This window comes from Salvelinus alpinus, chromosome 6 (genome assembly GCF_045679555.1).
Source record: "Salvelinus alpinus chromosome 6, SLU_Salpinus.1, whole genome shotgun sequence".
NCBI lineage: Eukaryota > Metazoa > Chordata > Actinopteri > Salmoniformes > Salmonidae > Salvelinus > Salvelinus alpinus.
The window spans coordinates 92,228,813-92,251,687 of NC_092091.1; the positions used below are offsets into that span (position 1 = coordinate 92,228,813).

The following is a 22,875-nucleotide window of genomic DNA, read 5'->3' on the forward strand; positions in this document are numbered from 1 at the left end:
CTATTGGTTGACCACGGTGATCCTCTATTGGTTGGCCAAGGTGGTCCTCTATTGGTTGACCACGGTGATCCTCTATTGGTTGACCACGGTGATCCTCTATTGGTTGACCACGGTGATCCTCTATTGGTTGACCACGGTGGTCCTCTATTGGTTGACCACGGTGGTCCTCTATTGGTTGGCCACGATGGTCCTTTATTGGTTGGCCACGACGGTCCTCTATTGGTTGGCCACGACGGTCCTCTATTGGTTGGCCACGGTGGTCCTCTATTGGTTTGCCATGGTGGTCCTCTATTGGTTGGCCATGGTGGTCCTCTATTGGTTGGCCATGGTGGTCCTCTATTGGTTGGCCACGGTGGTCCTCTATTGCTAATAACCCAACCGCCCAACTATATGTGATGAAGTGAAAACCTGAGGCCTCCACCAGCTAATATAGAACATGAACTGTAGGCAGAGACGGAGGAGAGATTTTTTGAAAGTTGCAGGATTGTTTTATTTATTTAACCCCATCTGAACATATCATTTTAATTTACCATTCCCAAAAGCATTTGGCGCACATACAGTTGACCCTAAACCCACGACCCTAAACCCGATGACCCTAAACCTAAACCCGATGACCCTAAACCCACGGATTTAACCGTGGGGACTGCAGATGAGACCCACACATCACTAGTTGGTACCCCAACACTGTTACTATCCATTAGGTTGGTACCCCAACACTGTTACTATCCATTAGGTTGGTACCCCAACACTGTTACTATCTATTAGGTTGCTACCCCAACACTGTTACTATCCATTAGGTTGCTACCCCAACACTGTTACTATCCATTAGGTTGCTACCCCAACACTGTTACTATCCATTCTACCATTAGGTTGGTACCCCAACACTGTTACTATCCATTCTAGCATTAGGTTGGTACCCCAACACTGTTACTATCCATTCTACCATTAGGTTGGTACCCCAACACTGTTACTATCCATTCTAGCATTAGGTTGGTACCCCAACACTGTTACTATCCAATCTACCATTAGGTTGGTACCCGGACACTGTTACTATCCATTCTAGCATTAGGTTGGTACCCCAACACTGTTACTATCCAATCTACCATTAGGTTGGTACCCGAACACTGTTACTATCCATTCTACCATTAGGTTGGTACCCCAACACTGTTACTATCCATTCTACCATTAGGATGGTACCCCAACACTGTTACTATCCATTCTACCATTAGGTTGGTACTCCAACACTGTTACTATCCATTCTACCATTAGGTTGGTACCCCAACACTGTTACTATCCATTCTACCATTAGGATGGTACCCCAACACTGTTACTATCCATTCTACCATTAGGTTGGGACCCCAACACTGTAACTATCCATTCTACCATTAGGTTGGTACCCCAACACTGTTACTATCCATTCTACCATTAGGATGGTACCCCAACACTGTTACTATCCATTCTACCATTAGGTTGGTACTCCAACACTGTTACTATCCATTCTACCATTAGGTTGGTACCCCAACACTGTTACTATCCATTCTACCATTAGGATGGTACCCCAACACTGTTACTATCCATTCTACCATTAGGTTGGGACCCCAACACTGTAACTATCCATTCTACCATTAGGTTGGTACCCCAACACTGTTACTATCCATTCTACCATTAGGTTGGGACCCCAACACTGTAACTATCCATTCTACCATTAGGTTGGTACCCCAACACTGTTACTATCCATTCTACCATTAGGTTGGGACCCCAACACTGTAACTATCCATTCTACCATTAGGTTGGGACCCCAACACTGTTGATCTGAAGCAGTGAACAAAGACGGGGGTCCAGATCCCCAAGAAGGTTAATCATCCTGGAACACGACTCAGTTCCTTTTCTCAACACCATGTCGATGATGACTCGTGCCTTCTCTGCCCTCTCAGCTATCACCTTCACTGACTCCATTTCCTCCTGGTTGATGACTGTGTGTTGCAGGAGTCCGTCCAGCAGTTCATTCAGGACAGGTCCTGATACTCGTTTCACAAACTCTGTCCGTACAGAACGCAGCTGCAGTTTTGTAGAATCAGTCCGACTGCTCACAGCCGGACCTCCTGCCCCCAACACAGCACCTGAGAGAGTCAGGTTACAAAATTACTACATTTGTACATTTACATTTGAGTCATTTAGAAGCAGAATGATAAAATAAAAGTATTGAGAAAACATTACATTTTACAATAAAGACCTGAACATATCAACCATTCACATTTAGGACGGTTTCAAAGACATAGAAAAACAGGCTGGGGTATTCAGAACCAGGCTAATCTACATCAAGTCCTGGATGAGATGTTATTGGGTCATTCAGAACCAGGCTAATCTACATCAAGTCCTGGAGGAGATGTCATTGGGTCATTCAGAACCAGGCTAATCTACATCAAGTCCTGGAGGAGATGTCATTGGGTCATTCAGAACCAGGCTAATCTACATCAAGTCCTGGAGGAGATGTCATTGTTCTTGAAGACAGTCTTTTATAAAACGGCTGTAACGGCTGTCATCTTCCTCCTCATCTAAGGAGGAGAAGTTTGAAGGATCGGAGGACCAATGCACAGCGTGTTAATTGTTCATCTTATTTAATGAAAGTCAAAATACAAAAAACAACAAAGTGAAAAACGAAACAGTTCTATCTGGTGCAGACACACAAAGACTGAAAACAACCACCCACAAAACCCAACAGAAAACAGGCTACCTAAATATGGTTCCCAATCAGGGACAACGATTGACAGCTGCTTCTGATTGAGAACCATATCAGGCCAAACACAGAAATAGAAAATCCTAGAAAAACTAACATAGACAACCCACCCAACTCACGCCCTGACCACACTAAAACAAAAGACAAAACAAAGGAACTAAGGTCAGAACGTGACACAGTCTTTTATAATCTGGACTAGTCCAGGTCCTACAGTAAACCATGTTGACTGTCCTAGTCCGGGTCCTACAGTAAACCATGTTGACTGTCCTAGTCCAGGTCCGACAGTAAACCATGTTGACTGGCCCTCATTGGTTTGTTCTTTGTATTCGGAAAGTATGACTTTTTCCACATTTTGTTACGTTACAGCCTTTTTCTACAATTCCTCATCAATCTACACACAACATCCCATAATGACAAAGCAAAAAACAGGCTTTTTTGCTAATTTCTACAAATTTATTAAAGGTAAAAAACAGAAATACCTTATTTACATAAGTATGCATTGATACTCTAAATGGAGCTCAGGTGCATCCTGTTTCCATTGATCATCCTTGAGATGTTTCTACAACTTGATTGGAATGAACCTGTGGTAAAGTCAATTGATTGGAAGGCACACAGCTTTATATATAAAGTCCCATAGTTGACAGTGCATGTCAGAGTAAAAACCAAGCCATGAGGTCGAAGGAATTGTCCGTAGAGCTCTGAGAAAGGAAAATCTCGAGGCCCAGATCATTGGAAGGGTACCAACAAAATTCTGCAGCATTGAAGATCACCAAGAACACAGTGGCAGCCATCATTCTTAAATGGAAGTTTGGAACCAACAAGACTCTTCCTAGAGATGGCCGCCCGGCCAAACTGAGCAATCGGGGGAGAAGGGCCTTGGTCAGGAAGGTGATCAAGAACCCAATGGTCACTCTGATAGAGCTCCAGAGTTCCTCTGTGGAGATGGGAGAACCTTCCAGAAGGACAACCATCTCTGCAGCACTCCACCAATCAGGCCTTTATAGTAGAGTGGCCAGACGGAAGCCACTCCTCAGTAAAAGACACATGACATGCTTGGAGATTGACAAAAGGCATGTAAAGACTCTCAGACCATGAGAAACAAGATTCTCTGGGTGTGATGAAACCAAGATTGAACTCTTTGGCCTGAATGCCAAGCTTCACATCTGGAAGAAACCTGTCACCATGCCTACAGTGAAACATGGATGTGGCAGCATCATACTGTGGGGATGTTTTCAGTGACAGCGACTGGGGGACTAGTTCGGATCAAGGGAAAGATGAACGGAGTAAGGTACAGAGAGATCCCAGATGAAAACCTGCTCCAGAGCGCTCAGACTGGTGCGAAGGTTCATCTTCCAACAGGACAACGACCCTAAGCACACAGCCAAGACAACACAGGAGTGGCTTCGGGACAAGTCTCTGAATGTCCTTGAGTGGCCCAGCCAGAGCCCGGACTTGAACCTGATCCAACATCTCTGGAGAGACCTGAAAATAGCTGTGCAGCGACGCTCCCCATCCAACCTGACAGAGCTTGAAAGGACATGCAGAGAAAAATGGAAGAAACTCCCCAAATACAGGTGTGCCAAGCTTGTAGCGTCATACCCAAGAAGACTCGAGGCTGTAATTGCTGCCAACGGTGCTTCAACCAAGTACTGAGTAAAGGGTCTGAATAGTTAGATACTTATGTAAATGTGATATCTGTTTTTTGCTTTGTCATTATGGGGTATTGTGTGTCAATTGATGAGGAAAGAAAACGATTGAATCCATTTTAGAACAAGGCTGTAACGTAAGAAAAAGTGGGAAAAGTCAAGGGGTCTGAATACTTTCCGAATGTAAGTCATTGGTTTGTAACTCTCATGTTTACTTACTCGTTGAACGGGTGTCAGTGGGGTATTGTGATGTCATTATGGGGTATTGTGATGTCATTATGGGGTGTTGTACCTTTTGCACCCTCTCTGGATTACTGACCTCTGCCTGCCTTGACCTGTCTTTGCCTGCCCCTGTTACAATAAACACTGCTACTTGGACAGTCTGCATCTGGGTCTTACCTTGGTTCTGATAGTATTCATCTGAAAGAAACAGAAATATTAGGTTATATCACTCTAAATTTTTATTTTAACCTTTATTTAATAGCATCTGTTACAAAAGTACAAAGTTATGATTGACATAGGCTCCTACCTGTTGGTACTCTTTCTTTCCATACTGTCCTCTCATCATCCCCGATTAACTCCATCTCAATGTCAACCCCTGTCATTTTCACAACCGCATTGAAAAAGCTTGGTGTGGTGTCTCTATGTATGAGATGAATCCTCTGGAGGGAGGGAGAGGGAGAGGGAGAGGGAGAGGGAGAGAGATAATGAGAGAGGGAGAGGGAGAGGGATAATGAGGGAGAGGGAGAGAGATAATGAGAGAGAGAGAGATAATGAGAGAGAGAGAGAGAGATCAATGCATAGAACTGTGACTGAAATGTCAGATTCATGTTCTTAGTCTACTGAAACTGTACCGGTGGATTGATGGCGGTAGAACAGGGAATGTTCAGTCTGAAGTAACTCTTCAGTTTGAAGGACCGCTCTGGTCTTGTGTTGGGAAACCTTTTAGACCCTTGAAACTTTATTTCCTGTTGTTCCACAGCCTGTGAAACGAGGCATGGAATACCCAGCCAGTCAATGTATAGTCTTATTCAAACATTATTCAGAAAACTAGCAACACACTTATCTTCAGTTAATGAGTGTCAACATAAACTGCACCACTGGTAAGCTAAGGTCATCTCTATAATAATGGTCCCTCACCTGTATTTGGCCGGGGTTACTGGGGAACAGGTATAGGCGTGGAATTAATGTTTGCTTTTTCACTGTCAGATAGAGCATCAGCTCACAGTGGACATCTACGTTCCAAGAAAGGATAAAGCTCAGTATAACAGAGATAGCTGAGAACTTGGGATGGAGAATCTTAGCATGGAATCTGGTGACCTCATGCACTTCCTCTAAAGACACTCCATGTTCCTCTACATGAAGAATCTTCATCTCATTCCTTAGGGAAGGGTTGGTCCCTGAACAACACAGTACAAAGGAGACAGAAAGACAAATATTGTATTATTCATCCTACTAAAACACAAATAATGTGCAGTACCAGATCACAGTAAACTCAAACTCCCAGAATAGTTAAATAATTAACTCAGGAAGTGAAACTCAGTTACATGGAAATGTCTTTCTATATGGTTTTACCTAAACAGACACAGTGTGGCAGATGAACTTCCTCCAGTTCACCTAACTCCATAGTGATGTCCAGCAATGGACCACCTTGTGTGTACTGCATGTCTTTCAGAAGTTGACTGTAGGGATCCCAGTTCCTGAAGTGATACTTCAGAATGACATCTCTCTCACACAGCCAGCGGAGCCCAGACACTGTGCACTCATAACTCCCTTTGGGTGTCCTGTGTCTGAGGGCAACAACAAGATATGGTAGAGAGGGTCAATGGTCAAATGGAGAGGTTGGATTAGAAGACTATTCCTAAAGGTATTGGGGAAATACACTAGCTGGTGGAATGAAATGTTAAAAGTAGTTATTTTACCTGAACATTGTCACTCCCTGGACAGTGGAAGTCAAGGGTTCAATGTGAAGCCAGTGTGTGGAGTCCTGAACAAGGACAAGCATGTCAGTAATACATATGGGGCTTGTTTCCTGGACACAGATTGAGTCTAGTGCTGGACTAAAAAGCATGCTCAATGGAAGTTTCAATAGAAAGTTCTTTAAGGTCCAGGACTAGACTTAATCTGTGTCTGGGAAACTGGCCCATTAACCAAAGTAACTAATCTAACATATTTATCCAATTAAACTGTCGAATGACAAAATATGACAACAGCTAAAATCCTGCATGCCTACAAGCAGAACACAGGACTGTCTATATCCCAGTATGAATGGTTGGTCAGTACACACCTGGCGTTGAGACTGTGCCTGACTCCTGCAGGTATGTAAAAGTAAGAATTGACATTATGACTTACCTCAACATGGTCACAAGTCTTACAGCTCTGAGGAATCCCTGAAGTCAAAAGTAGTTGTTATTTAAAATGGACAATCTCACGTAATACTAATTAATAATTATTAAATAGACCTCTAATAAAAATGAATATAAGTGATCAACAGTCTCAGAATGTACACTCATTAGCATACCATAATCTGACATTAGTGTTATATTAATTAATGTTTGTGGAAGCAGGAAACAACATCGTTCTGGTCCATGTTTTGTAGATGTTGGGGGTCTGATTTCTGGTAGATCCTAGGATGAGAGCTTAAAGGTAGAGTCAGCTAAATGATGATGTACGAGCAGCACCACAGATATTGTGATGAGCAAGATGCCTGACTTCTCTCTTACACAGTCACACACAGTATCTGCCCATGTGCAAGGGTTCTCTTCACTCTCTTACAGACTGTTAGTCACGGGACCAAAACAGCAGAGAAGTTTAGCCTTTGTGCTCCAACGCTCTTTGTTGTTGTAGAAATTGACCCACTATGCTGTTTACTTTTGCATCTACGTCATATTGCTGAATCTACCTCTAAGTTTGTTTTGACCAAGTAGATCATGATTGTGTTCCTTGCCTGGGACTAAACTATAATGAAAGCTTTTATCGTATTTTGATTTTAAAACAATTATTAGTTAACACTCACATTTCTCAGGTCCAGGCTTGCTCCAACACTCTCCACCGTGGTCTCTGGTGTTGGAGAAGCAGGAGGACAGTGATTAAACTAAATATAACTTATAAAGGCTTGATATAGCATACATACATCACATTTAACTAGGCACAGTCTAACAGTCTGTATGTACACATTAAAACACACCACTAGAACACATTAAAACACACCACTACTGCTAATCTAACTGTCTGTAGGTCCAACAGAACACCTTAAAACACACCACTACTACTAATCTAACTGTCTGTAGGTCCAACAGAACACATTAAAACACACCACTACTTCTAATCTAACTGTCTGTAGGTCCAACAGAACACATTAAAACACACCACTACTAATCTAACTGTCTGTAGGTCCAACAGAACACATTAAACCACACCACTACTACTAATCTAACTGTCTGTAGGTCCAACAGAACACATTAAAACACACCACTACTACTAATCTAACTGTCTGTAGGTCCAACGGAACACAATAAAACACACCACTACTACTAATCTAACTACTACTAAACGAACTACTACTAATAGAACTACTACTAATCTAACTACTACTAATAGAACTACTACTAATAGAACTACTACTAATAGAACTACTACTAATCTAACTACTACTAATCTAACTACTACTAATCTAACTACTACTAATCTAACTACTACTAATCTAACTACTACTAATCTAACTACTACTAAACGAACTACTACTAATAGAACTACTACTAATCTAACTACTACTAATAGAACTACTACTAATAGAACTACTACTAATAGAACTACTACTAATCTAACTACTACTAATCTAACTACTACTAATCTAACTACTACTAATCTAACTACTACTAATCTAACTACTACTAATCTAACTACTACTAATCTAACTACTACTAATAGAACTACTACTAATAGAACTACTACTAATCTAACTACTACTAATCTAACTACTACTAATCGAACTACTACTAATCTAACTACTACTAATCTAACTACTACTAATCTAACTACTACTAATCTAACTACTACTAATCGAACTACTACTAATCTAACTACTACTAATCTAACTACTACTAATCTAACTACTACTAATCGAACTACTACTAATCTAACTACTAATAATAGAACTACTAATAATAGAACTACTACTAATAGAACTACTACTAATCTAAGCCCATAGAAACACATTGAAGAACACAAAAAAAAGTGTATATCCTACATGTAGGAGATATAAGAAAGCTTTGGAAATATGTTTTTACCCTTTTGGCACAACACTACCTTCCAATGGAGAACACCGTCGTGTTCGTGAGCATCTCCCCTTTCCATTGTGGGGTCAGATGAATTAGGAGCCAAACCGGTTCTGACGCTACAAACAGAAGTGACTGACTGACTTCAGATGAGACGCCTGACAAAACGCCCTGCTCTGCCACCGAGTTCTGACTTCAGATGAGACGCCCTGCTCTGCCACCTTTCACCATTACTACTAATCTAACTACTACTAATCTAACTGACGCTACAAACAGAAGTCGACAGTTCTGACTTCAGATGAGACGCCCTGCTCTGCCACCTTTCACCATTACTACTAATCTAACTACTACTAATCTAACTGACGCTACAAACAGAAGTCGACAGTTCTGACTTCAGATGAGTCCCCTGACAAAATGCCCTGCTCTGCCACCGTGGATGCAGTGGATTGAAACACAGATATAATTATCTTAAACTGACGGATGTGTCACACCCTGATCTGTTTCTCCTGTCCTTGTGATTGTCTCCACCCCCCCTCCAGGTGTAGACCATCTTCCCCATTATCCCCAGTGTATTTATACCTGTGTTCTCTGTTTGTCTGATGCCAGTTCGTCTTGTTTGTCAAGTCAACCAGCGTTTTTTGCTTTCAGCTCCTGCTTTTCCCAGTCTCTCTTTTTTTCTCGCACTTCTGGTTTTGACCCTTGACTCTTAGCCCGCCTGCCTGACCACTCTGGCTGCCCCTGTCCCTGACCCCGCCTGCCGACCTGTACCTTTAACCCACCTCTGGTTTACTGACCCCTGCCTGCCTTGACCTGTCTATTGCCTGCCCCTGTCCCTGACCCCGCCTGCCGACCTGTACCTTTAACCCACCTCTGGTTTACTGACCCCTGCCTGCCTTGACCTGTCTATTGCCCCTGTTGGAACATCAAACCATTGTCAAGTCAATGTGTCTGAATCTGGGTCTTAACTTGATTCCTGGTAGGATGATTCATGAGGATTTTGTTATTATGTTACCTAGAATGATTGTTACCTAGATTGATGACTCACCTTTGATTGTGTTGATCATCTATCTGACACAGAGTGACTGAGGAGGAGGAAACCTCAAACCCAAACCCAGGATAGAGGGGTTCAGTGAATCTGGTGTGTTCTGTGTAAAGGTGTGTAAGTGTACCAGAGGAGGACACACTATAGAAGGACAAAGTACCAGCTGACCAGTCCAGATACACTCCAACTCTGTTAGGAACAGGATCCGAGATGGATCTTCTGACACTGACTCCAGGATGGTAAAAGTCATAACCACTATCAGAGCAGAATAAACACCAGGACTTCCTATTGAGTCCAATCCAACTGTCATCCTCATCTCCCTTCCTCTTCATTCCTTTGTACACCACACCGATGTAAATCTGGTCACCATCATTCTCCACCTCCCAGTAATAACGACCTCCAGATCCAGATAAGCCTTCTCTGCTGAGAACTTGGAAAAGACAATCAAATCTGTCTGGATGGTCTTCATAATGCTGCTTCTCTTCCACCAATGTCACCTTCCTGTTCCCCTCAGACAGTAGCAGGTGTGGGTTTACTGTATTTGGGTCCAGGGTGAGATGACAGGCATCTGTAGACAAAAGGAGAGTTTAATCAAACCACATCTTCATATAAAATGTTGTTTTGTAGTTACAGTGCATGTATTGATTAGTTACTATAGAGCTGAATATACAGTTAATTAAGATCAAAGAGACTTACATTTCCTCAGCCCTGATTTCAGCCTGCACTCTCCACCATGATCCACACTGTAGGAGAAACAGGTTATTGACTGACAAAGACCTAATAAAGCAGTCAACATTTAAACCATATTGTTGTGTTCTGGTGCACTATCCAAGTTCATTACTAGAGACATACGGGTATCCTATCCTACCTACTGCATACAGAACGGAGTACAATTCATTACTAGAGACATACAGGTATTCTATCCTACCTACTGCATACAGAACGGAGTACAATTCATTACTAGAGACATACAGGTATTCTATCCTACCTACTGCATACAGAACGGAGTACAATTCATTACTAGAGACATACAGGTATTCTATCCTACCTACTGCATACAGAACAGAGAACAATTCATTACTAGAGACATACAGGTATTCTATCCTACCTACTGCATACAGAACGGAGTACATTTCCAACAGGATATCAGAGATGCAGAAGAAGAGTATTCATGTGGTGATGATGTATGCTGTTTTGGAGTACTCAGCCTGCTGAGTAAACTTCCCCTTAAATTCTACCATCACGTCCTCATGTTACTGAACCTACATACAGTGGCAAGAAAAAGTATGTGAACCCTTTGGAATTACCTGGATTTCTGCATAAATTGGTCATCACATTTAAACAACAATAGACAAAACACAGTCTTCTTAAACTAATAACACACAAACAATTCTACGTTTTCATGTATTTATTGAACACACCATTGTCACGATGTGTCCCTTTTGGGGTGTATATCGTGGCTCCCCTCTCACTCTCTCTCCCACATCAGGTTTTAAAACGGTCTTAAATTCCTGCTAGAAACTCTCTCTCTCTCTTTGCTGCCATGGAGTATGGAGTAAGAGGAGAACAAAGAACTTGGGGAAAGAGGAGTAAGAGAGCCCATGGAGAACAAAGAACTTGGGGAAAGAGGAGTAAGAGAGCTCTCTCTCTCTTCGCTGCCATGGAGTATGGAGTAAGAGGAGAACAAAGAACTTGGGGAAAGAGGAGTAAGAGAGCCCATGGAGAACAAAGAACTTGGGGAAAGAGGAGTAAGAGAGCCCATGGAGAACAAAGACCTTGGGGAAAGAGGAGTAAGAGAGCCCATGGAGAACAAAGAACTTGGGGAAAGAGGAGTAAGAGAGCCCATGGAGAACAAAGAACTTGGGGAAAGAGGAGTAAGAGAGCTCTCTCTCTCTTCGCTGCCATGGAGTATGGAGTAAGAGGAGAACAAAGAACTTGGGGAAAGAGGAGTAAGAGAGCCCATGGAGAACAAAGAACTTGGGGAAAGAGGAGTAAGAGAGCCCATGGAGAACAAAGACCTTGGGGAAAGAGGAGTAAGAGAGCCCATGGAGAACAAAGAACTTGGGGAAAGAGGAGTAAGAGAGCCCATGGAGAACAAAGACCTTGGGGAAAGAGGAGTAAGAGAGCCCATGGAGAACAAAGAACTTCTCTTTAGAAACTCCTAATCCCCAGAATGGGAGAATTAAACAATATTTCCATTTTTGAGAATGTGGGAATGGTCCGTGGACACTTAAGAGACGGTCATGTTGCGTGTGTGTTTCATTTGGTGATCTCACGAAGGACAGGAAACACACATTACTATATCTTTTATTAAAAAGTGTACATTTTCCCAGCTGTCATGTTTACTTCTGAATGTTGTTTAAGATGGATGAATAAGTAGAAGAATACTTTTGAAAAAGATAACAATGTGATTTAGTCTTCTAAATTAAAATTGGTTGTTTTACGGTAATTTATGCACAGTCAAGTAGCCACGCCCAGGTGGGCACAAACACGATGAGACTCGCCCCTTTTCTACTCAAGTATAAAAGCCCCCCGTGACGCAATTCACACAAGACCACGCAAACCACGGTGTAAGCTAAGGTTGCAAATGGTCAACTCTTCTAAGACCAAAACATGGCGGGTGACGCTGGTTAAACTACAACTCTACCAGAGGATAAGACTAGAAAAATATGGAGCTGACGCTACATGTTGAAATGGTTAAGAACTACAACTCTATAGGGCACGGAGACCATACAGCTGTAGTTTTGGCTGAACGGTTGGAAAATGGTTCAACTCTGAGACTATCGATTGGATTTAATAACTGGTTGAAACTCCTTTGGCAGCAATAACCTCTGACCAAAATGTTTTCTGTCGTTGCGGATCAGACCTGCACAACGGTCAGGAAGAATTTTGGAGCATTCCTCTTTACAAACCGTTTAAGTTCAGCAATATTCTTGGGATGTCTGGTGTGAACCGGTCTCTTGAGGTCATGCCACAGCATCTCAATCGGGATGAGGTCAGGACTCTGATTTACTTCTGTGTTTTGGGTCATTGCCCGGTTGCATCACCAAACTTCTGTTGAGCTTAAATTGGCGGACAGATAGCCTTCCTGCAAAATGTCTTGATCAACGGAAAAATTAATTCCCAAGTTTATGATAGCAAGCTGTACAGGCCATCAGGCAGCAAAGCAGCCCCAAACCATGATGCTCTCTCCACCATACTTTCCAGTTGGGATGAGGTTTTGATGTTGGTGTGCTGTGCCTTTTTGTCTCCACACATAGTGTTGTGTGTTCCTTCCTTCCAAACAACTCAACTTTAGTTTCATTTGGCCACAGAATATTTAGACAGTAGCGCTGTGGAACATTCAGGTGCTCTTTTGCGAACTTCAGATGTGCAGCAACGTTATTTTTTGGACAGCAGTGCCTTCTTCCGTGGTGTCCTCCCTTGAACACCATTCTTGTTTAGTGTTTTACTTATCTCAGACTCGTCAACAGAGATGTTAGCCTGTTCCAGAGATTTCTATAAGTCTTTAGCTGACACTCTAGGATTCTAGGATTCTAGGATTATTCCTAACCTCATTGAGCATTCTGTGCTGTGCTCTTGCAGTCATCTTTGCAGGACTGCCACACCTAGGGAGAGTAGTAACAGTGCTGAACTTTCTCCACTTACAGACTATTTGTCTTACCGTGGACTGATGAACATCAAGGCTTTCAGAGATAATTTTGTAACCCTTTCCAGCTTTATGCAAGTCAACAATACTTAATCTTAGGTCTTCTGAGATCTATTTTGTTCGAGGCATGTTTCACATCAGGCAATGCTTCTTGTGAATAGCAAACTCAAATTTTGTGAGGGTTTTTTATAAGGCAGGGCAGCTCTAACCAACATCTCCAATCTTGTCTCATTGATTGGACTGCAGGTTAGCTGACTCCTGACTCAAATTAGCTTTTGGAGAAGTCATTAGCCTAGGGGTTCACATACTTTTTCCAATCTACACTGTGAATGGTTAAATTATGTATTCAATAGAGACAAGAAAAGTACAATACTTTGTGTGTTATTAGTTTAAGCACACTGATTGTTTATTGTTGTGACTTAGATGAAGATCAGATGAAAAGTTATGACCAACTGATGCAGAAATCCAGGTAATTCCAAAGGGTTCACATCATTGGTATTGTACCTGTATGACACGACCGCTTCTCACACTATTGGGGACATCTATTCTGACTTACTTCAGCGTCATCAGTTTATATGCAGGATCCACCAGAGCAGCTGAAAGCAGTACCCCTGCAGAGTCTCCTGGGTGATTGTAGCTCAGGTCCAGCTCTTTCAGGTGGGAGGGGTTTGACCTCAGAGCTGAAGACAGAGCAGCACAGCCCTCCCCTGTGACCAGACAGCCAGACAGCCTACAGAGAGACACAACAGCTGTCTAGGTTGGTGTACTGGTGTCAATCATCTTTTAGGACACCAATACATTTGTCCATGACACAAACATTGTGATGAAATATTCGATTTTCAGAGTCTTGGTTTTACTAAGCTCAGTACCGACCTGACTGAAACAGCTGTACTTACCCCAGTGTGTGTAGTTTACAGTCTGGATCCTCCAGTCCATCAGACAGCAGTGTAACTCAGCTCAGTACAGACCTGACTGAAACAGCTGTACTTACCCCAGTGTGTGTAGTTTATAGTCTGGATCCTCCAGTCCAGCAGACAGCAGTGTAACTCCTGAGTCCTGCAGGTCATTGTCTCTCAGCTCCAGTTGTTTCAGTTGTGAGTTGGGTGAACTCAGGACTAAGGCCAGATCTGAACAGCAACCCTCTGTCAGACCACACTGACCCAGACTAGAGGGCAGAAGAACACATGATTAACACATGTTTAAAACATCCACATAATAACTCATACTGAAGATATGTAACTCACTCTAGTGTCTGTATGTTGCAGAGTGGACTGGTTAGTCCAACACAGAGCAGCTCCACTCCTCTGTCTCCCAGGTCATTGTAGCTGAGGTCCAGTTCTCTCAGGGGGGAGTTTGGTGTCTGCAGAGCTGAGGCCAGAATCTCACAGGATTCATATGTGAGGTTACAGCCAGACAGTCTGGAGAGAGGAGATATGGTGATAGCAACAGTGTAACACAGTCTCGACCTCTGCAGACAGAATGACAGCAAAGTACACTGAAACAAAAAATATATAAACTCAACATGCAACCACTTCAAAGATTGAACTGAGTTACAGTTCATAAGGAAATCAACTAATTGAAATGAATTCATGAGGCCCTAATCTACGGATTTCACATGACTGGGAATACAGATATGCAACTGTTGGTCACAGATACCTTCTTTTTTTTGGGGGGGGGGGGGGGGGGGGGACTTATAGAAATCTCTGGAACAGGCTAACATCTCTGTTGACGAGTGGATCAGAAAACCAGTCAGTATGTGGTGTGACCACCATTTGCCTCATGCAGCGCGACACATCTCCTTCCGTATAGAGTTGATCAGGCTGTTGATTGTGGCCTGTGAAATGTTCTGCCGCTCCTCTTCAATGGCTGTGCCAAGTTGCTGGATATCGGCGGGAACTGGAACACGCTTTCGTACACTTTCAATCCAGAGCATCCCAAACATGCTCAATGGGTGACATGTCTGGTGAGTATGCAGGACATGAGAGAACTGGGAAATGTTTTAGCTTCCAGGAATTGTGTACAGATCCAATATGGGGCTGTGCATTATCATGCTGAAACAAAGAGGTGATGGCGGCAGATGAATGGCACGACAATGTGCCTCAGGATCTCGTCACTGTATCTCTGTGCTTTTCAAATTGCCATTGATAAAATGCAATTGTGTTCATTGTCCATAGCTTATTCCTGTCCATACCATAACCCTCCCGCCACCATGGGGCACTCGGGTTAACAAAGTTGACATCAGCAAACCTAAAACGACGTTGGATGCGGCTTAGGTCGAGAAATAAAGATTGAGTTCTCTGGAAACAGCTCTGGTGGACATTCTTGCAGTCACCATGCCAATTGCATGCTCCCTCAAAAGTGTCATGTCTGCAACAGTAGGGACATGAGAAATTAATGTTCAAGTCATCACATGCTCTGAAAAAAAATGTCTCTGCAAAAAACAAATCAATTGCTAGCTAGCTACGTCTATCTTCGCTGGTCCTGTGTTTACAATGTACCCGATTTTACTTCTCTGGTCCTGTGTTCACAATGTACCCGATTTTACTTCTCTGGTCCTGTGTTCACAATGTACCCGATTTTACTTCTCTGGTCCTGTGTTCACAATGTATCCAATTTTACTTCTCTGGTCCTGTGTTCACAATGTATCCAATTTTACTTCTCTGGTCCTGTGTTCACAATGTATCCAATTTTACTTCTCTGGTCCTGTGTTCACAATGTATCCAATTTTACTTCTCTGGTCCTGTGTTCACAATGTATCCAATTTTACTTCTCTGGACCTGTGTTCACAATGTATCCAATTGTACTTCGCTGGTCCTGTGTTCACAATGTATCCAATTTTACTTCTCTGGTCCTGTGTTCACAATGTATCCAATTTTACTTCTCTGGTCCTGTGTTCACAATGTATCAGATTTGGGTTTTGCTTTCTGTAACTTTGTTGCATGTACTCTCTGCATGTTTAGGCGCTTATCACGTCATCATATATTTTCCAACTGCCCCGTTATCTGGTTTGAACGTGCATTCTAGAATGCCCTTCTAGCCAATCAGAAATGAGCCTTCAACAATGCTGAGGAATAACTCATGTTAAAAACATACCAACTCACTCTAGATATTTAACCTTTGTGTGGTGCCTCCAGTAATGTGGCAGGGGGGAAAGCCACTGTTTTTGAGCGTCAGCCACACCCCACAACCAGCATTGTAGGCTGCAGCAAGCTAGGCTGCAGGGCTAAGTCCACACCTGAGACCACTTAGCCTTGTTATGCTGCAACACACCTGGGACATTGAAGGTGTTGCATTAGTTCAGCAAGGGTATCGCTCCTGGCTGGATATTCTGGTCTCCACAGGAAAACTAGTCGGACTGCAAGTGAAGCTGGGTAGCAGCCGAGCTAGTTTTCATTAAAGTTAAGTCTAACTCTAGGTTCAGATCATTAGAGCCTTTTGTTTTCAGGTCCAGTTTGAGAACCTTTGTGATTCTATTATTGTGAATAAATATGCGAGCCTAGCAGGTTTAATCTCCTATGTGTTAGACTGATATTGTTCCATCCTGTTAGCCAGCCTAGCAGGTTTAATCTCCTATGTGTTAGACTGATATTGTTCCATCCTGTTAGCCAGCCTAGCAGGTTTAATCTCCTATGTGTTAGACTGATATTGTTCCATCCTGTTAGCCAGCCTAGCAGGTTTAATCTCCTATGTGTTAGACTGATATTGTTCCATCCTGCTAGCCAGCCTAGCAGGTTTAATCTCCCTATGTGTTAGACTGATATTGTTCCATCCTGCTAGCCAGCCTAGCAGGTTTAATCTCCTATGTGTTAGACTGATATTGTTCCATCCTGCTAGCCAGCCTAGCAGGTTTAATCTCCCTATGTGTTAGACTGATATTGTTCCATCCTGCTAGCCAGCCTAGCAGATTTAATCTCCCTATGTGTTAGACTGATATTGTTCCATCCTGCTAGCCAGCCTAGCAGGTTTAATCTCCCTATGTGTTAGACTGATATTGTTCCATCCTGCTAGCCAGCCTAGCAGGTTTAATCTCCCTATGTGTTAGACTGATATTGTTCCATCCTGCTAGCCAGCCTAGCAGGTTTAATCTCCCTATGTGTTAGACTGATATTGTTCCATCCTGCTAGCCAGCCTAGCAGGTTTAATCTCCCTATGTGTTAGACTGATATTGTTCCATCCTGCTAGCCACACCAAGCGAGTCGTTACATTTGTTTTATATATTTATCACATTTTATGTATCTGTTCAAATAATGTTAACATTCATAATAACTATTAAAAAAAAACAATAAACAGTGGATACTGAAGATATTTAACTCACACTAGTGTCTGTATGTTGCAGAGTGGATTGGTTAGTCCAACACAGAGCAGCTCCACTCCTCTGTCTCCCAGGTCATTGTAGCTGAGGTCCAGTTCTCTCAGAGGGCAGTTTGGTGTCTGGTGAATTGAGGCCAGAGTCTCACAGGATTTATATGTGAGTTTACAGCCATCCAGTCTGGAGAGAGGAGATAATCTGTTAGATATACAAATCCTCCAGAGTAACGATACTGTAAACATTAACTCAATAACAGAACTTACAGTGCTCTCTTGCAGGTTTTCACTACCGGCATTAACCTCTGATAACCTTTCTCTGATGTGTTGTATCTCTTCAGTTTAAACTTCTCCAACACATCCTCTGACATCAGTAACAGGTAGGCCAGGGCTGAACATTGGTCAGGTTTTAGTTTTATTTCTGAAAGAGTTCCTGAATGCAAGGAGGTCTGCATGTCTTCAACTAGAGAGTTGGCACCAAGTTCATTCAGACAGTGGAACAAGTTGATGATCCTTTCTGGTGAGGATTCCCTTTCGATGTTGTCTGAAAGGTACCTGACTGTTCTCTCAACTGTTTCCTCATTGGTCTGTGTTGTACTTCCTGTCTGTGTCAGAAGGCCTCGTAACAGATTCTGATTGGACTCCAGTGAGAGACCCAGAAGGAAGCGGAGGAACAGGTCCAGGTGTCCATTCTCACTCTTCAAGGCCTGGTCCACTGCACTCCTGTGTAAGTCAGACAACTGGATTGACTCCTTCTCTTCATCATCACTAGTGGGGGAGAAAACATTTTCCTTCTTGTCCAGACATGATTCTAAAGCATGCACTGCTGCTAGAAACTCCTGAATGCTCAGATGCACAAAGCTGTAGACCTTGTCTTGGTACAGCCCAAATTCTTCTTTAAAGATCTCTGTACACAATGCTGAGTACTCTGATGCCTCTGTGACATCAAGGCCACACTTTCTCAGGTCCTCCTCATAGAAGATCAGGTTGCCCTTCTGCAGCTGTTGGAAAGCCAGTTCTGCCAGTTTCAGGATCATCTCTTTGTCTGACTGAGACAGTTCCTTTGGGTTTGTCTCTTTGGCTTTGTTGTACTTCTTGTTCTTCACAATGATTTGGATGAGAATGAAATGTGAGTACATCTGGGTCAGAGTTTTGGGGACTTCATCCTTCTCTGCCTCTTTCAGCATCATCTCAAGGACAGTGGCTGATATCCAACAGAAGACTGGTATGTGGCACATGATGTGGAGGCTCCTTGATTTCTTCATGTGTTTGATGATATCATTGGCCAGATTCTGATCTGTGATTTTCTTCCTGAAGTACTGCTCCTTCTGTGGATCATTGAACCCTCGTACCTCTGTCACCTGGTCAATACACTCAGGAGGGATCTGATTGGCTGCTGCAGGCCGTGAGGTTATCCAGAGGAGAGCAGAGGGAAGCAGATTCCCCTTGATGAGGTTTGTCAGCAGCACGTCCACTGAAGTTGGCTTCGTGACATCACAGCACTTCTCATTGTTTTTGAAGTCTAGAGGAAGTCGACACTCATCCAGACCATCAAAAATGAAAACAGTTTTGGTTTCACCATCTTCAATGCTGTCAATCTCTTTCAGCTCTGACAAGTAGTGGGAAATATGTTGCATCAGACTGTATTGGTCCTTTTTCAGGTTAAGATCACGGAAAGGAAGAGGAAACATGAAATGAATGTCCTGATTTGCTTTTCCCTCTGCCCAGTCAAGGATGACCTTCTGCACAGAGACTGTCTTTCCAACACCAGCGATTCCTTTTGTCAGCACAGTTCTGATAGGTTTGTCTTGTCCAGGTAAAGGCTTGAAGATGTCGTTGCATTTGATTGGTGTCTCTTGTGTGGTTTGTTTCTTGGATGCCATCTCTATCTGTCTAACCTCATGTTCATTATTGAGCCCTCCACTTCCACCCTCTGTGATGTAGAGCTCTGTGTAGATGTCCTTGAACAGACTTTGGTTTCCATGGTGTCCAATTCCTTCAGATATGTGTTGATACTTGTGTTTCAGTTTAGCCTTAATGTCTTGTTGGACTGTCAGCAGAGTTTGACCTGTAGGAAAACAATGAGAGTTGGGACTCATAAGTTTATGTGGTGTGTTTTATAAGGGCCTTTGTACCGTTCTTTGTAATATTGTATGAAACACAGTCTTACTTCTTCTGTCCAGAAGGTTGTGTGTGATCTTTAATGCATCCTCACTGTCCAAACTCTCCACTTCCTTATTGTCATCTGGTAATGGTTCCTGGCTGAAAGCAGGTGGCTGATCACTCTTCATTGATAGCAGGCTGGTTGTAGGTGACTCTGCTCTGGGCTTCTGGACACTGAACAAAACAGGGAGACAGATCACCTCATCAATATCACATCAATACCTCGTATAGTGGAACTTCTAGAAGTCCTGATGTTTCTTTCAAAGCTACAATTTTAAATGAATGATGTAGACCTACATTTTATGTAATTTGGGACACTTTTCTCTTAGTTTTATATCATTAAGATAACTGTATATTTTACATTTAATCTCTTACCTCTTAGAACTGGTGTCTTGAGTCATTTTAGATGCAGTGGTCCTCTCCTCTCTCTCCCCAGAGAGACTCATTTTAGAGGCAGTGGTCCCCTCCTCTCTCTCCCCAGAGAGACTCATTTTAGAGGCAGTGGTCCCCTCCTCTCTCTCCCCAGAGAGACTAATATTAGAGGCAGTGGTCCCCTCCTCTCTCTCCCCATATAGATGAATTTTAGAGGCAGTGGTCCACTCCTCTCTTTCCCCAGAGAGACTCATTTTAGAGGCAGTGGTCTCCTCCTCTCTCTCCCCAGAGAGACTCATTTTAGAGGCAGTGGTCTCCTCCTCTCTCTCCCCAGAGAGACTCATTTTAGATGTAAGTCACAGCTCACTCAACTACAATAAGAAATAACAGAACAGTCAATATTTCTGAACATTGAAGAACCATTAACAATGACAACACTTTTACTATCTGTGGTCAAAGAGTACAATCAGACTTCATAATGTATTCAAACATACACAGTCCAATATGTTATTAATTTGATTTGACTTGGATCCCCATTAGCTGACTCCATAACAACAGCTAGTCTACCTGGTTGGATCCCCTCACTCCATAACAACAGCTAGTCTACCTGGTTGGATCCCCTCACTCCATAACAACAGCTAGTCTACCTGGTTGGATCCCCTGACTCCATAACAACAGCTAGTCTACCTGGTTGGATCCCCTCACTCCATAACAACAGCTAGTCTACCTGATTGAATCCCCTGACTCCATAACAACAGCTAGTCTACCTGGTTGGATCCCCTCACTCCTTAACAACAGCTAGTCTACCTGGTTGGATCCCCTCACTCCATAACAACAACTAGTCTACCTGGTTGGATCCCCTGACTCCATAACAACAGCTAGTCTACCTGGTTGGATCCCCTGACTCCATAACATACCTTAAGGGACATCTGAGACGGGAGCCGTACGGTCGGTGAAGAAAGTCCCATTGCAAATGTACGGTCCCTTACCTGACGTCCGGCGACGTTTCATAAAATCGCGGACGGCGTCGGGCCGCGGGCGGCGGAGAGCTCTTTCAGGAAGTCACCGGAAAAAAACGTCTCGGACTTTTGATTTACGTTTTATAAAAATGACAAATTTTTGACTTTTTTCCACATTCTCGAAAATTCCCACAAGGGGGAAAATAAATCATATTGCAAGCGCACGAGCACGTGGCAAACGAGCGCGGCCTTTTCTCCTAAACTGAAAATATTTAGAAGACGAAACTCGGCGAGCGTAGGTTTGGAGTAATGGGCAGTTGGCCCCGAACGAGATGGCGTCGAGACCTCGGCGCTTTTTGAGTTATGGCCATTTTTCTGGGATTAAAGGGTTAAAACGCAAGTAGGGTGCTAATTTGACCGCTTCATGTCAAAGTACATAAGCATACGGTGTCAGGAAAAAAAGAACCAGCCATTTATCTATCGTAATTTAAGAGAAATCGTACATTGACCATTTGGTGATGTTCACAAAAAGGACATTTTTTTTCAAAATATTCACAGATCCAGTTGAAGTTTGTTCACACGAACATTTTTAAAGTGGGTCTCGAAGCTCTGCGAGAATTCTGTGATTTTATGTGATTTTATTAAATGACACACACTCATTTAACCCTCTTTAAATAAGTCAGTTCTTAACATAAAGACTTAAAACTCAATATTATATAAGAGCCTACCCCAAAAGGAGGGTATGTGTTCACTTTCAGCTTCCTATGTCAACTGGAAGTACCTTAAATGGTGCCATAGGATCAGGTTTGAAGGGTAATAAAGGTCAGATCTTTTCAAAACTTCACTTGTGTGATTAGACAACCCTCATGAACTGTAATCAGTCATTTTTCCCAACAGATGTCAAAGAAAAGCTCTCTCACACAAACACACACACACAAAAAGGAAGGATGGAGTGAAAAAGTACGGTGCTTAAAGACACACAAAGCCTGCAATGGCATTACTATTATCTCCAGGCCGTGCCGAGTTCAACGAGATGCCCCGCTTGACCGTAGCTCGCTCGGTCTGAGCGCAGCGACCGTTACAAGAAGACGGACACGAATGACCCTTTGACCTCAATATCAATTTTATTTGCTTTTGGGAGACAGAGAGAGAACCGTTAAGGTTAGAAGCACAATTTCACCTCAGGAACAATCCTAAGGTCCTCCCGATCTGTGCAAGCCTAACCTTGACCTTGTGGCATTAACCCTTCACAGTTAAAATAAGGTGTTTACATCAAACAGTTTACAATGACATGTCTCCCCATTGGAATACATTGACTGCACCTCTAAATTCAACCTGAAGCCTATGTGGGTTATGAATGTCTTATGAACCTGTCTTTGATGTCAGTCCATCAAGCCACCATGAGGTCTACCTGTGTCGATTCTAAGCTTCCTGGAGCAACCGGAAGTGGTTAAAATCATCCTAAAAGTGTTTGCAATACCCAACCTGCAGTTTGAGAGAAATAGTGCATTCAACCCTCTGTAAATCAGTCAATTTTTAACATACAGACTTAAAACTCAGGATTCTGTAAAAGCCTACTCCAGTGATGATAAGTGTTTACTTTTAGCTTCCTGTGCCAACCGGAAGTGCCATAATTGGTGTCAAATGGGCTGTTTTGAAGGGTTAAAAATGTCAAATCTTTCCAAAAATTCATATATGTGAATAGACAACCCCCCTGAACTGTAA

General features: G+C 42.8%; 2 protein-coding genes across 2 annotated transcripts; both read right to left on the reverse strand.

Annotated features, from left to right (window-relative positions):
• Positions 1-450: 450 nt before the first annotated feature.
• Positions 451-20,445, reverse strand: LOC139577945 (NACHT, LRR and PYD domains-containing protein 3-like). The gene is made up of 18 exons (XM_071405067.1): positions 20,195-20,445; positions 19,827-19,993; positions 17,924-19,724; positions 17,667-17,840; positions 14,596-14,769; positions 14,343-14,516; positions 13,908-14,081; positions 10,399-10,445; positions 9,706-10,270; positions 7,400-7,443; positions 6,736-6,773; positions 6,306-6,370; positions 5,959-6,173; positions 5,524-5,783; positions 5,238-5,366; positions 4,913-5,045; positions 4,783-4,803; positions 451-2,120 (listed from the first exon to the last, which is right to left on the reverse strand). The coding sequence occupies exons 1-18, from the start codon at positions 20,443-20,445 to the stop codon at positions 1,786-1,788; spliced, it is 4,767 nt and encodes a 1,588-aa protein (XP_071261168.1). The 3' UTR covers positions 451-1,785.
• LOC139577947 (uncharacterized) lies at positions 7,665-8,601 on the reverse strand. Its single transcript, XM_071405068.1, has one exon. It carries the CDS (start codon positions 8,599-8,601, stop codon positions 7,864-7,866), a length of 738 nt encoding a protein of 245 aa, XP_071261169.1. The 3' UTR covers positions 7,665-7,863.
• Positions 20,446-22,875: the final 2,430 nt, after the last annotated feature.

What these genes read in the sequence shown, in the direction of transcription:
- LOC139577947 (XM_071405068.1), bottom strand. Translation starts at nt 8,601, where the DNA reads ATGTGTTTCTATGGGCTTAGATTAGTAGTAGTTCTATTAGTAGTAGTT.
- LOC139577945 (XM_071405067.1), bottom strand. Translation starts at nt 20,445, where the DNA reads ATGAGTCTCTCTGGGGAAAGAGAGGAGTGGACCACTGCCTCTAAAATT. An exon ending in GAAATCAGGGCTGAGGAAAT is followed by an intron (nt 10,271 to 10,398) that starts GTAAGTCTCTTT and finishes TTTTGTCTACAG; the next exon opens with ATGCCTGTCATCTCACCCTG. An exon ending in GCCACACTGTGTCTGTTTAG is followed by an intron (nt 5,784 to 5,958) that starts GTAAAACCATAT and finishes TGTGTTGTTCAG; the next exon opens with GGACCAACCCTTCCCTAAGG.